Raw genomic sequence first — 15959 nt, forward strand, 5'->3', positions numbered from 1 at the left:
CTTAGAACGGTGTTTGACATATAGTAAATGCTTAACACATACCATTATTAGTATTATTATTATTTGGTGTTGTTGCATAATGTAGTGGATATGGAAGTTTTCCTTTGCACAGGTTTCCCCTGTGTGGATTCAAATAAGATGTAGAGAGTTCTGACTCCTAGGTTATCGATGAGAATTCAGCTTGTGTCGAGAGCTTAATAACTTCTCTGTGCCTCAGTTACCGCACCTGAAAATGGGGATTCAGTACCTGTTCCCCCTCCTACTTGGATTGTAAATGCTTTGTGGGACCTGATTTATCATGTATCTTTCCCAGCACTTAGAACGGTGTTTGACATATAGTAAATGCTTAACACGTACCATTATTATTATTATTATTATTATTATTATTATTTTGTGTTGTTGCATAATGTAGTGGATATGCAAGTTTTCCTTTGCACAGGTTTCCCCTGTGTGGATTCAAATAAGATGTAGAGAGTTCTGACTCCTAGGTTATCGATGAGAATTCAGCTTGTGTTGAGAGCTTAATAAACCCTTACCATTTGAACACTCACTGTAAAATGGATGGCTGGAAAGGTGTTTCAAAGAAGCTGCAGCAGAAGTTTGGTTCAGAAAAGAGGCAGTGGATGTAGATTGCCATTTACCCCATGTAAATCGCTTCCTAGGACGATGTAGGAAATCTTTGCCTGCCAAACCATAGGTTGTGCCCTCTTCGGGCATAATGTGCTCCTCCTTGTGTACGTACTCTTTGTATTATTCTTGGCATCCTTGATTCATTTAAAAAAAAAAATAAACAAGCAAACAAGAAATCATCTCTCCATTGGCAGCAATTGTCTGTTCCGAGCCCTGGGCGATCAACTGGAGGGGCATTCACGCAGTCATCTCAAACACCGCCAGGAAACTGTTGACTACATGATAAGACAGCGGGAGGATTTTGAGCCCTTTGTGGAGGATGACATTCCCTTTGAAAAACATGGTAGGTTCATTGGGGAAAGCTGGACCCTCCTGGAAGAGTATATTGGGTGATGAAATTAATCAGCAGCCCCCCGCCACCCCCGACTCTCCCAACTAAAGAAGGAGTGTATAAGCTATATACCAATATAAGCTCACATGCAGGTTCTTTGTTTTTGGAATCCCTAAGATTTAGAGTTGTAGAGTGAGCTGGAAATGAACCAATCAATCAATGGTATTTAGTTATTATTAATGATAATAATAACAATAATTGTATTTTTAAGCGCTTATGTGCCAGGCACTGTTCTAAGCATAGGGGTAGGTATAAGATAACGGGGTTGCACACAGTCCCTGCCCCACGTAGGCCTTAATTTCTTAATTCCCATTTTACAGATGAGGGAACTGAGGCTCAGAGAAGTTAAGTGACTTACCCAGGGTCATGCAGCAGATAAGTGGTGGAGCCAGGATCAGAACCCAGACTGAGCCCCCTACTTCCTCTCCCCACAGCACCTGTATATATGTTTGTATGTGTTTATTACTCTATTTATTCTATTTGTCCATATCCTATTTATTTTATTTTGTTAATATTTTTTTTTTGTCATCTGTCTCCCTCTTCTAGACTGTGAGCCTGCTGTTGGGTAGGGACCGTCTCTATATGTTGCCAACTTGTACTTCCCAAGCACTTAGTACAGTGCTCTGCACATAGTAAGCGCTCAATAAAGATGATTGAATGAATGAATGAATGAAAGAACCCAGATCCTTCTAATGCCCAGGCTCTGTCCACTACACCACCCTGCTTCCCTTGTTTAATTGAGCATTTACTATGTGCAGAGCACTGTATCAAGTGCTTGGAGAGTACAATACAATAGAGTTAGTAGATATTATCCTTGTCCTTCAGGACCTTACAGGTTAGTTGAGGAGACAGACACTATACTAAATTACAGAGAGAGGAAGCGGCTGAGTATAAGGATATGGACATAAGTGCTGTGGAGTGGTGGAGGGAATGAGTTGCAAAGTGTTTAAGGGGTAAAGACCCCAGCGCATAGACCTTTAGAAGGGAAAGCGAATAGGGTGGGGCAAGTAATAATTCTAGACTGTGAGCCCACTGTTGGGTAGGGACCGTCTCTATATGTTGCCAACTTGTACTTCCCAAGCGCTTAGTACAGTGCTCTGCACACAGTAAGCATTTAATAAACACGATTGAATGGATGAATGAATAATAATATGCATTATGGCATTTCTGTGTTTAAAGGCAGGGGATAACACAAGTTTATGAGATAGGACACAGCCCCTGTCCTACATGGGGTTTCCTGTTTTATCTTGTGCCCATTTTACGTTCATTCAATTGTATTTATTGAGTGCTTATTGTGTGCAAAGCACTGTACTGAGCACTTGAGAGTACAGTATAACAACAGACACATTCCTACCCACAACGAGCTCAACGTCTAGAGCGGGAGACAGACATTAATATGAATAAATAAATTACAGATGTACACAGATATGTACATAAGTGCTGTGTGGGGATAGGAGAAAGAATGAAGAAGCAATTAAGAGCCGTTCAGAAGGGAGTGGAAGAAGAGGAGGGGAGGGCTTAGTCAGGGAAGGCTACTTGGAGGAGATGTGCCTTCAATAAGGCTTTGAAGTGGTGGAGAGCAATTGTCTGTGTGGTATGAGGATGGAAGGCATGCCAGGCCAGACGTAGGATGTAGGCGAGAGTTCGGCCGTCAGATAGATGAGATCAAGGTACAGTGAGATGGTGAACATTACAGATGAGGAAACAGACCCAGCTGTTAGGTGACCTTCCCAAGGTCAGTCAGCAGGGCAGTGGCAGAGCTGGGACTCGAACCTGGGCTTTCTGACTCCCAATCCTGTGCTGTTTCTCTCAGAAGAGAACAGTGAGGTATGACAGATGAAATGTAATAGCCGCCCTTCTTTTCCACAGATTTCTGCCCCTTTACTGCTGAGGTGAGATATCAAAGTCAGGATATTAAACCTGAATAAACAAGGGAGAGTTCATAGGTTAGGTTAACAGGAAGCCAATACTGAAGCTCTTTTTAAAAATGTTAACATTTTTAGAAAGCTGTGCATGTTGGCAAAATGCCTTTTAATTTGCAAGTGTGGAGTTCCATCACTTGAGGGAGAAAATTGAAAGTAGATGAATAAAGTGACTTAAGAACTGGCTCCGAGACTGCCTGATGACTGCTGGAGTTGCATGGAAATATCAATCTGAAGGGAGTGGAAAGGAAAGCGGATGGAATTCTCGGCTCTTTTGTGTCCATCAATTCATCAATATCATATCAATATTATAAATGCAGAGCACAGTACTAACTAAGCAGCGTGGCCTAGTGGAAAGAGTATGGGGCTGGGAGTCAGAAGATGTGGGTTCTAATCCCGGCTCTGCCACATGTCTGCTGTGTGACTTTCGGCAAATCATTTCATTTCTTTGTGCCCCAGTTACCTGTTCTGTAAAATGAGGATCAAGACTGTGAACCCCATATGGGACAGGGACTGCGCCCAACCTGATTGCCTTGTATTCATTCATTCATTCATTCATTCAATCGTATTTATTGAGCACTCACTGTGTGCAGAGCACTGTACTAAGCGCTTGTGCTTAGAACAGTGCTTGGCACAGAGTAAGCACTCAACAGATGCCACATTATTACATGACCCCTGCCCTCAAGGTTCTAGCAGTCTAGTCAGGGAGACAGCCACTTAAATAGATCCCAGCTAGGGGGAAGTAATGAAATATTAAAGATGTGTATAGAAATGTTGCACGGGTTGTGCGTATTTAAGGGTACGGGTGGTCTGGAAAGGCTGAAGTGGAAATTGGGAATTATAAAGCAGGAAACTTTGAGATATTAGAGGAAGGTCTCCTGGAGTTGTGTTTTTCAGAAAGTCTTCGAAGATTGGGATAACTATGATCTGCTGGATATGAAAGCTGATCGAGTTACGAGCAGCATGATCTAGTAGAAAGAACATGAACCTGGAAGTTAGAGGACCTGGGTTCTAAATCTGGCTCTGCCATTTTCTTGCTGTGGAACCTTGGGCATGTCACTTAACTTCTCTGTGCCATAGTTTCCTCGACTAAAATGAGGATTAAGTGCCTGTTCTCCCTCAATCAATCAATGGTATTTTTTGAGCACTTACTATTTGCTCATTGTATCAGTCAAGTGCTCTGCACATAAAAGGATGTGCAGAGCACAGACCTAATCAGTGAACCGCATGTAGGACAGGGACTGTCTGTGTCCGACCTAATTACTTGTACCTACTCCAGCGCTTAGAACAGTGTTTGACACCCAGTAAATGCTTAGAAATTTTTTTAAAAAAGTAGGGAAGACGATGAAAGACAATAGGTGGTTGTAGGAGAAACAAAAATAAACTTGGGGAGTAGGTAAGATGGAGAAGAATGAAGATCACGAGCTGGGATATGGTGGGAAAAGAGAGTGGATAGGTCAAAGAGAAATAATCGAATGCTTAAAAGCCAGTGGTTCGGAGTGTCTGCCGGATTCTGAGAGAAATGAGCAACAAAGGAATTGATCTAAAAACAAATGCTGACACCTCAAACTTAATATTTCCGAAACAGAACTCTTATCCAAGCCCTGTCCTCCCCATGACTTTCCCCTGACTGTAGACAGCACCACCACCCTCCGTGTCTGACAAGTCTGTAACCTTGTCACGATCCTCGACTAATCTCTCTCATTCGACCCACATAGTCGATCTGTTGCCAGATCCTGTTGCTTCTACCTTCCCAACATCACTGAAGTCCACCCTTTCCTCTCCATATAAACTACTCAGCTGATCCAAGCACTTATCCTGTCCTGCCTTGACTATTCCATCAGCCTCTTTGCCGAGCTCCCTGCCTCCTGTCTCTCCCCACTCCAGTCCATACTTGCCTCTTTTGCCCAGATCATTTTTGTTAAAAAGATCATTCAGTCCATGATTCCCCACTCCTCAAGAACCTCCACTTCCACATCGAACAGGAACTCCTCACCATCGACTTTAAAAAGCACTCCATCACCTTGCCTCCTCCTGTTTTACCTCACTGATTTGCTGCTCCAACCCAACATGCTCACTTTGCTTCTCCAATCCAACTCGCTCACTGTACCTCAATCTCATCTATCTCACGTCCTGCCTCTAACCTGAAACTCCTTCCCCTTTCACGGACTATCTCTCTCTCTCCCCACCTTCTAAGCCTTATTAAAATCACATCTCCTCCAAGCAGTCTTCCCTGACCAAGTCCTCGTTTTCTCTACTCCCTCTCCTTTCTGCGTCACCCTTGTGCTTGGATTTGTACCCTTTATCCACCCCACCTTCAGTCCCTCAACACTTTCGTACATATCTGATTTCTTATAATGTCTGTCTTCCCTCCTAGACTGAAAACTTATGGTTAGGGAGCATGTCTACCAACTGTGTTATATTGTACTCTCCCAAGGGCTTAGTACAGTGCTCTGCACAAAGCAAGCCCTAAATAAATACGATTGAAAGAATTCCAGGAATATTAACTTGCTACAGAACTGCAAGCTGCTCCCTTAACTGTAAATTCCTTACAGGCAGGGATTGTGTCTGCCAACTCTTTTGTAGCGTACTCTCCCAAGTGCTTAGAACAGGGCTTTGTAGGCCGCAAGCACTCAGTAAGTATCATTTATTGATTGATGGATTGGAACCCTTGTGGAAAAATTTCAGCCTCTAATCCGAAAGTAACATTTGTTGCCGTTGGAGATGACCCAACTCATGTATCATTTTATTGGGAAATAGGACATTTCAGTGCCAGTTTACATAGTTATGGGCAGTCAGTTGAATATTTCTGGTTAGTTCTGAAAATTTATTTAAACTCCCACTTCTGTAGCAATATTGCAGACCCAGCCTCATTGGCTGTGTAAGCACCAGCTGACCTTCCCACTAAGCATCTGGAAAGCTTGGATCTTCCCACCCCAACAGTGTTCTTCACATAGTAAGTGCTCAATAAATACCATTGATTGATTGAGCCCAACATTTCAGTGTTTATTGCTTTTTTGTGGCCCTGTTGAAACCGCACTTTCCCCCCAGGCTCATAGGGGCACATTTAACCAGCCTAGACCTACTTAATCCTCATCAGCCCTAAGCCTTTCTTTTCTTTTATCCCCACTTCTTGTTATTTGTAGCAGAATAACCTCTGAAACTTTGCTTCCATTTTGCTACTGTACTGTCATTCTGAAGTTTTTTTTTTCTTTTTTCCTTTTATATTTTTATCCAGTTGCCAGTTTGGCAAAACCTGGTACTTTTGCTGGCAACGATGCTATTGTAGCCTTCGCAAGAAACCATCAAATGAACGTGGTGATTCATCAGCTTAATGCTCCTTTGTGGCAGGTAAGTCTTTTTTTTTATTTAGGTTATTTGTTAAGTGCTTTACTATGTGCCAGGCACTGTACTAAGTGCTGAGGTAGATACAAGCTAATCAGGTTGGACACAGTCCACGTCCCATATGGGACTCACAGCCTTAATCCCCATTTTGCAGATGAAGGAATGGAGGCATAGAGAAGTGAAGTGACTTACCCAAGGTCACCCAGCAGGCAAGTGGAGGAGCCAAGATTTGAACCTAGTCTTCTGAGTCCCAGGCCTGTACTCTTTCCATTAGACCATGCTTTAGTATGGTATAGTTTATTCTGATGTAGCTTCACTCTGAGGTCTTTGTAGATGCTCTTGGAAATGAACTTTGTCTTGTCATCTTTGAAGGAGCATGAAACACGACAGTGAGTCATACAGGGTAGCTTGCTCTATTTACTGTAGGCCTGAAAAGGAAGTACTACATTTATGAATTAGCGAGCACAAAGAGAGTTTAAAGGTGTGGCATCAAAGAAATGCACATTGAAGCATACCTAAATATGGTTCGACGTCCTAAGCGTGTACCCAGGGGCCATACTGAAGTAATCTCAAGAATGTCAGCAACAAAATAATTAGTTGTTGGGATGGTGTTGTGATAGGAAGTATCCTGCTAAATGTACACGGAGTAAAATCATACTACTTCAGGAAGCCTTCCCCAATTAATTCCCAACGACCTAGTCATTTCAGTCTACCAGCATAGCACTTATTTCATTCCTGTCCTCAGCACTGGGGTGTGTGGAGATTATGTGCAAATGTTTGGGGATTTTATCCTGATTTATTTTTGCTACTACTTATTTTCTCCTCATTCTTCCTCCTCCTCCCATTATTCATAATCTTTGTCTCCCTGGTTAGATGGTTGAGAAGCAATGTGGCCCTATGGAGAGAGCACAGGCCAGTGAGTTGGAGGACCATCCCGGCTCCGCTACTTGTCTGCTGTGTGACCTTGGGCAAGTCACCTCACTTCTCTGGGCTTTGGTTTCCTCATCTGCAACATGGGGATTCAGTACATGTTCTCCCTAGTACTTGATTGTCAGCTGCATGTGGGAGAGGGACTGTGCTTGACCTGATTATCTTGTATCTATTCCAGCATTTAGTACACTGCTTGGCTCACAGTAAATAATAATGATAATGATGATGGTATTTGTTAAGCACTTGCTATGTGTCAAGCACTGTTCTAAGTGCTGGGGTAGAAACAAGGTAATCAAGTTGGACGCAGTCTTAATCCCCATTTTACAGATGAGGTAACTGAGGCACAGAGAAGTGAAGTGGTTTGCCCATGGTCACAGAGGAAACAAATGATGGAGCCGGGATTAGAATCCAGGTCTTTCTGGCTCCCAGGCTCGTGCTCTCTCCACTAGGCCAAGCTGCTTGACACATACCACAATTATTATTATTGTAAGCTTCTTGAGTATGGGAATAGGTGCTCTGCTGCTGCTGCTGCTGCTGGCATTTATTAAGTGCTTAAGGCTGGGGAGGTTACAAGGTGATCAGGTTGTCCCACAGGGGGCTCACAGTCTTAATCCCCATTTTATAGATGAGGTCACTGAGGCACAGAGAAGTTAAGTAACTTGCCCAAAGTCACACAGCTGACAGTTGGCGGAGCCGGCATTTGAACCCCTGACTTCTGACTCCAAAGCCCGGGCTCTTTCCACTGAGCACGCTGCTCTGCTTCCTTTCTACTCTCCCTAGTGCTTAGCCCTCAATAAATAACATTCACTGACTGAAGAAACAAACATTTTGACAAAATGGCATTTTAAACGTTTTTATTGAAAACTCTGGGAAGCAGCAAGGCGCAGATAGCTGCTGTATTCTGGAGTGGGTATTTGTGAAGAGGAGACCATTTAAGATAGGGTCTTAAGCTTTTTTAATAGTCTGTGCCCCTGCTTTAGCTAGGTAGCATTTGAATTCTCTTCACCGTGTTACATACCTGTCCCTCGCGTGTTTACTTCCCAGCCGCCCACACAGCCTCCTTACAGCCATCCATCCACACTGTAGCAGCTATGGGACAGCTGAGGCAATAGAGAGTTAGTGAGAAAAGCAAACAACTTTTCTACACTGGGAAGCCAAGTTCCCATTATCGATCAGTGGTATGTACCGAGCGCTTCCTGGGTGCAGTGCACTGTAATAATAATAACAATTGTGGTATTCGTTAAGCACTTACTATGTACAAAGTACCGTACTGAGCGCTAGGGTAGATACAAGATAATCACGTCCCACGTGGGGCTCACAGTCTAAGTAGGAAGGACAACAGGTATTGAATCCTTGTTTTGTAGATGAGGGAACTGAGGCACAGGTAAGTTAATCATTCGTTCATTCAGTCATATTTATTGAGTGCTTAATGTGTGTGTGCAGAGCACTGTACTAAGCACATGGGAAAATGCAATAAACAATAAACAGATACATTACTCGAGTGACTTACGTGAGGTCACACAGCAGACAAGTAGTGGAGCCGGAATTAGAACCCAGGTCTTCTGACTCTCAGGCCTGTGCTCTTTCCACTATGCCATGCTGCTTCTCTGACTGTACTAAGCGTTTGGGAGAGGAGAGTATCACAGAGTTGGTAGACGTGTTCCCCGCCCAAAAAGCGGGGATAACAGGTTGGACACCTTCCCCGTCCCACATGGGGCTCACAGTCCTAACCCCCATTTTACAGATGAGTTCACTGAGGCACAGAGAAGTGAAGTGACTTGCCCAGGGTCACACAGCAGACCAGTCACAGAGCCAGGATTAAAACCTGGATCCTCCCGACTCCCAAGCCCATGCTCTACCCACTAAGCCACGGGGCAGTGCTTGCCACATTGAAACCACTTAAATACCAGAATTATGTCCGACCTGAATTATCTTGTATCCATACCAGCGCTTAGTAAAGAGCATGACACAGTAAATGCTTAACAAATACCACGAAAAAACCGTGGTAGTGAAAATAAATGAGTGATGTGTAAAATGCCTTAAGGTGGAAGATTCTATGTAAACAACATGAGGTGGGGCATGAATCATGAATGAGGATCAACTCTGAAGAATGCTCAATTTCTTCCTGTCTCTGTAATTCAGTATGTCAGTGACTTTACACTTCCTGAGAAAGTTACCAGAGGCATTTTTTTTTCTTTGGATTTGGACTGGATATTTAGGGTCATTTACTTATCTGTGAGTAGATATTTTCTGTGCCATTTTAGCAACCGCAGCCTGCCTCTTTTCGCTTCCCCAGTGGTTTTTTTCCCCGAGGTATTGATTACATGGGTTTGATTACCCGAGCTTGGCTCCTCATTTTACTTCTGCCAAATGCTTAAAGAGTTGCTGCAAATGAAGGTGTGTTTCTTATAGTGAAAACAAAACTGCCGTTTGTTGGAGCCTGTCACTGAATGACTTTATCTCAGATTTTGGATCACGAAGCATCTCAGTAGTAAAACCTAGTTCCAGAAAACTAAATTTGAACAGGTATTTATCATGTTGTTAATTTAGGGGATTATGAGACTTGTTTTCTTTCTCCCAGAACACTAATAGGTACTTATTGGTCTTTCGATTCATTGTTCATTTACATCTTTCATCACTGATTGTCAATAGGTGGAATTTACGTAGTGCGTTTGCATGTCCAATGTGTAAAAATTAGTTCAAAATTGTTGCTCTCCTTCATTTTGGCTTAACAGATTATTCACAAAAATGTAGAAATACAAATGGGGAGATGGAGTTGTCTAGCTGCTTTTGTATCCAGTTACTTCTGGAACGAGTATTTCAGATGAATTTTTATTTTATTATCTCCAAAAGTCACTTTGAAGATGTGAAGATTTAGGTTCAGAAGTTTTGTGTTTTCTGTTTTTTTTGAATTGGCCACGAAGTCTTTTGCTGCCCTTGACATTTTATCTTGGAAATATCTAAACTCCTGTTTACTGTAAGCCCCTTGCCGGCAAGGGAGCACGTCTACCACCTCTGTTCTGTTGTATTATACTTTTAATCAATCTATCAATGGTATTAATTGATTAATACCATTAACTATTAATTAATTGTTCTTTCCCAAGCGCTTAGGACAGTACTGTGAGCTTAGTAAGCACTCAATAAATACCATGGATAGACTGATCTGTAAATCTCCTTCTGTAGGTGGCTCTAAAGTGCTTTAACTAAAGCATTTAGTCAAGGATTTAAATGAATAAACACATTCTAGCACGTCGCTGAGAGTCAGGTGCTGCTGTTTCTTCTTACAAGTGGAAAAACTAGGCAAATTACTTAACCTCCTTGAACTGCCCAAGGCTGGGAGCGAAGCTTGGAGAAGTTTCCAGGTGTTCTGAATCTCAGCGCTCTGCATATATTTGTGCTCAGGGTTCCTGATTTGGTGCTGGGACTATCGTTACTGCTCACATCATCAATTTACAGCAAAATAAGTAAAGAAAAGCCAATTGTTTGAGTTTTATTGATTGCCTAAGGGGAAATGGGGTTTTCATTCGATTTTGTCTTAAGGTAATTTAACTAGGATTGCAAGGGAGAGATATCAGTTTGTTAGGGAAAAACTATGGGGTTTTTTGAGGAATAGAACAATATCCTGTTATCCTGTTATACGTCTTTCATTTTTAGTTGAGGAAAGCAAAGATTTAATTTTCACTTGTGCAGTTTGAAAGATACTATATTTTATTTGATATTTCAGGATTCATTTGTTCTAGTTATATGATTTCTTAGGCCCTTTCAATAAGCATTGTGGCCTTTGTATGGAAAGAGCACAGGCCTGGGAATCAGGGGATCTGGGTTCTAATTCCAGTTATGTCACTTGTCCTGTGACCTTGGGGAAGTCACTTTACTTTTTTTGTTAAAATGGTATTTGTTAAGCTCTTACTGTGTACCAGGCACTGTACTAGGGGCTGGGGTAGATACAAGCTAAACAGTCCATGTCCATCTTGGGGCTTACAGTCTTAATCCCCATTTTACGGATAAAGAAATTGAGGCATAGAGTGAAGTGTTTCTAGAACTGTGAGCCCGCTGTTGGGTAGGGACCGTCTCTATATGTTGCCAACTTGTACTTCCCAAGCGCTTGGTACAGTGCTCTGCACACAGTAAGCGCTCAATAAATATGATTGAATGAATGAAAAGTGTTTTGCCTAAGGTCACACAGCAGATAATAATAATAACTGTAGTATTTGTTAAGCACTTACTATGTGCCAGGCACTGTACTAAGCACTGGGGTGGATACAAGTGAATTGGAATGGACACAGTCCCTACTCCACATGGGGCTCACAGTCTCAATCCCCACTTTACAGATGAGGTGACTGAGGCTCAGAGAAGTGAAGTAACTTGCCCAAGGCCACACAGCAGACAAGTGGCAGAGCCAGGAGTAGGACTCAGGACCTTCTGACTCACATGCCCGTGCTCTATACGCTATTTCATGCTGCTTCCCCAACAAGTGGCAGAGCCAGGATTAGAACCCAGGTCCTTCTGAGCCCCAGACCTGAGCTCTAGCCACGAGGCCACGCTGCTTCACTTATCTATGCAGCAGTTTCCCATCTGAAAATGGGAATTAAATACGTGTTCTCACTCCCCCTTCGACCATGAGTCCTATATGGGACAGGGTCTGGAGTCCCACCCTCCTATTTTGTATTTGTCCCAACATTTAGTACAGTGCTTGGCACTTAGTAAATGCTTAACAAATTTCACAATTATTTTTAGACACTGTTCAGGGCTGGGTGAATACAAGATAATAATAATAGTATTTGTTAAGCGCTTACTACGTGCCAAGCACTGTTCTAAGCCCTGTGTAGATTCAAGGTAATCAGGTTGTCCCACGTGGGCTCACAGGTTTCATCCCCATTTTCCAGATGAGGTAACTGAGTCACAGAGAAGTGAAGTGACTTGCCTAAAGTCACACAGCTGACAAGTGGCAGAGACGGGATTAGAACCCATGACCTCTGACTCCCAAGCCTGGGCTCTTTCCACTAAGCCACCCTGCTTCTCAATCAACAGTTCTGACAGTCCCTGTCCCACATAGAGCTCACAGTCTCTTCTTGCTGCAGTTTTGATTGCTTTTCTGATTGTCTGTTCAATTAATCAAATAGTACAAGAGTTGAGAGAAGTGATTGTTCTTTATAGAAATGGATGACCCAGAAAATTGATTAGGAGGAATTCTTTTCTTGGTCCTCCAGCAGTCTTGTTTCTGTGGTTAAGGTGCTTAGTAGTTTCCCAGGGTAACTCAATCATTTAAGATACGTGCCATTTACATTCCTAAATCGAAAGGTGGTGTGGCTTAGTGGTTAAAGCACGAGACTGGGAGTCAGAAGGACCTGGGTTCTAATCCCGGTTCCACCACTTGTCTCCTGTGTGACCTTGGGCGAGTCATTTAATTTCCCTGTGCCTCAGTTACCGCATCTGTAAAATGGGATTAAGACTGTGAGCCCCACGTGGGACAAGGACTGTCGCCTGCTGGATTACCTCAAATCTACCCCAGCACTTAGAACAGTGCTTGACACATAGTAACCGCTTAACAAATACCTTTTTTTTTAAAAAAAAAAAAAGGTTATCAAAAAGTTTCCCTATCTGACCCTATCTCAGTAGTCACTTTTTTTTCCATTTGCTTTCAGATTCGTGGTACAGATAAATCCAACGTAAGGGAGTTGCATATTGCTTATCGGTATGGAGAACACTACGACAGCGTGCGGAGAATAAATGACAACTCCGAAGCTCCCGCCCATCTGCAGACGGAGGTGGGGTGTTTCTCTCCGGTTTCCTCTAAGTCTCTTAGGAATCAATAGATGGTATTCATTGAGTGCCTATTTTGTGCTGAGCACTATACTGAGCACTTGGGAGAGCACGATGCATTTGGTAGACCCGTTCCCTGCCCTTAAAAGAGCTTACATTCCAGCAAGGGAGGAGGAATTAAAAGAAATTCCTGGTGAGGATTTTGGCTCCCCATTATGCCATTTACTAGCAACAGGGTATTTTGGAACAGTAATAGTGGCTCAGTGGAAAGAGTACAGGCTTGGGAGACAGAGGTCATGGGTTCAAATCCTGGCTCCGCCACTTGTCAGTTGTGTGACTTTGGGCAAGTCACTTAACTTCTCTGTGCCTCAGTTACCTCCTCTGTAAAATGGGGATTAAGACTGTGAGCCCCATGTGGGACAACCTGATCACCTTGTATCCTCCCCAGCACTTAGAGCAGTGTTTTGCACATAGTAAGCACTTAACAAATGCCATTATTATTATTACCTCAGTTGCCTCAATTGATCAGTCATATTTAATGGACCTTTACTGTGTGTGGAGCACTGTTGTAAGTGCTTCGGGGACTACAGTATAACAAAGCTGGTACACATGTTCCCTTCCCACAAGGAGATTACGTTTTAGAGGGGACGGCAGACTTTAAAATAAATTATGGTTAGGTACGTAAATGCTTTGGGGCTGAGGGTGGGGTGAAGGGGAAAATCCAAGTACGAGGGCAATGCAGAAGGGAGAGGAAGTAGGGGAAATGAGGGCTTAGTCAAGAAAATTGGAGCTCCCCCAAAAGATACCAATGCTTGAGTTTGAGAGATGAATAAATTATATGGTTATCATGGTTGATGATTACTTTTACTAAAATGAACTCTGAAAGTTGAATTTTTTTTTTTAACTCAGGAGATTTGGGACCAGTGAAATTGTTAGAAATCTGTCTCCCATTCAGGAGGACCTGATTGAACTATAATTTTGCCTTTGGATGTAATTGTACACGGTGTCCCATTTACATTGAAGTTTTCTTCTGCCTGAAGGTTTTTTTGAACCTGTGTCAACATCAGAGGGGAAAACCAGACTTGGAAATAACATTTCTTTGCTTGGTCACTTCCTTTCTCTCCCCTCGTTCCATCGAAAAAAATTAGCTCCTTATATTCGCTTGATGAGTCCCCTTTCCCACAGTGCTCACACTTTTTTCAGGGGGAAGCAGGGAGGGGTGATTGTGTCAAAACCACCCCGGCACCACTACCACTCCTGGGGTTGGAGCTAGGGGGTGATCCCCCAAGATCCAGGGAGCCAGCCTGGCGGAAATTTGAAATTGCCCTCTGTAGCAGTAGGAGCAGTAACGTAAAATAATTTATTAAGCGCTTAATCAACCAGTGGTATTCACTGAGTGCATACTGCATGCAGAGCACTGTACTAAGTGCTAAAGTAGAACAATAGAACAGACACATTTCGCTGCCCACAACAAGCTTACAGTCTAGAGGGAGAGACTTACTGTGTGCAGAGCACTGTAAAAAGTGCTGAAAAAGAATATACGAGTGGGAAAAGCAGCTTGGCCAAGTGGATAAAGCATGGGCTTGGGAGCCAGAGGGACCTGGGTTCTAATCCTGACTCTGCCACTTGTCTATTCTGTGACCTTGGACAAGTCACTTAACTTCTCTGTGCCTCAGTTCCCTTGTCTGATAAATGGGGATTAAGACTGTGAGGTCCATATGGGACATGGACATTGACCAATCTGATTACTTTGTATCTACCCCAGTGCTTAGGACATTGCCTGGCACGTAGTGACTGCGTAACAAATACCATTAAAAAACTTCCAAAAAACACAGCTCCTCCGATGCCCAGTCAGTCAATCGTATTTATTGAGCACTTACCATATGCAGAGCACTGTACTAAGCGCTTGGGAGAGTAAAATGTGACAATATAACAGACACATTCCCTTCCCACACGAACTTACAGTCTAGAGGCCCGTGCTCTTTCCACCAGGCCACCCTGCTTCTCTGGCAGCACAAGGTTTTGGCCATCCACTGTGAAATGCAGCATTGAAGGCACAGGTTTCTGATTTCGCCGAGAGTGGCAGTTGGCAGAGTCCCCCTGAGTGACCCCGGCAGCACGGTGGCCAGTTTGAATCCTTGGAACGCCCCCGAGCCCGGGGCCACCCTAGCCTCTGGCCATGACTAAGACACTCAAATGGCCCCCAGATGACTTCATTCAATGACATTTATTGAGAGCATGCTGTGTGCAGGACACTGTACTAATGGCTTGGGAAAGTACAGATTGGCAACATATAGAGACAGTCCCTACCCAACAGTGGGCTCACAGTCTAAAAGGGGGAGACAGAGAACAAAACCAAACATACTAACAAAATAAAATAAATAGAATAGATATGTACAAGTAAAATAAATAAATAAATAAATAGAGTAATTAATATGTACAAACATATATACACATCAGACACATCATCATCATCATCATCATCAATCATATTTATTGAGTGCTTACTGTGTTCAGAGCAGTGTACTAACCGCTTGGGAAGTACAAGTTGGCAACATATAGAGACAGTCCCTACCCAACAGTGGGCTTACAGTCTAGAAGGGGGAGACAGAGAACAAAACAAAACATACTAACAAAATAAAATAAATAGAATAGGTATGTACAAGTAAAATAAATAAATAAATAGAGTAATAAATGCATACAAACATATATACACATATACAGGTTACAAGCTTACAGCCTAGCAGACTAACTAGACCTGTAAAGCCTGTGCCTTGATGAAGGTGAAACACCTCCTGGGAAACACTTCTGGAGAAAAACTCTAACTGCAGTAGTTATCCAGTGCTTTTTCCCTATTGCAAGTCTCTCTCCTTTTTTCTCTGGCATTCGCTAAGCACTTACTACATTCTAGGCACTGTACTAAGCTCTGGGGTAGATAAGAGGTTGTCAGGTTAGGTAGAGTTCCTGTCCCGTATGGG

The 15959-nt window shown here is 42.9% G+C and overlaps 1 protein-coding gene across 3 annotated transcripts in view; it reads left to right on the plus strand.

The window, feature by feature from the left end:
- Positions 1-15959, plus strand: part of OTUD3 (OTU deubiquitinase 3) — a 31470-nt gene that overhangs the window by 5611 nt on the left and 9900 nt on the right. For all 3 annotated transcript variants that reach the window (XR_005451064.1, XM_038746395.1, XM_038746396.1), the window contains exons 2-4: positions 825-973; positions 6182-6294; positions 12864-12986. Coding sequence is in view for 2 of the 3 variants with exons in the window: in XM_038746395.1 (XP_038602323.1) it covers positions 825-973; positions 6182-6294; positions 12864-12986 (385 nt within the window). In the remaining variant the exon portion in view is untranslated. The remainder of the gene's footprint in view (positions 1-824; positions 974-6181; positions 6295-12863; positions 12987-15959) is intronic.

The sequence above is a fragment of the Tachyglossus aculeatus genome, chromosome 5, assembly GCF_015852505.1.
Source record: "Tachyglossus aculeatus isolate mTacAcu1 chromosome 5, mTacAcu1.pri, whole genome shotgun sequence".
Taxonomy (NCBI): Eukaryota; Metazoa; Chordata; class Mammalia; order Monotremata; family Tachyglossidae; genus Tachyglossus; species Tachyglossus aculeatus.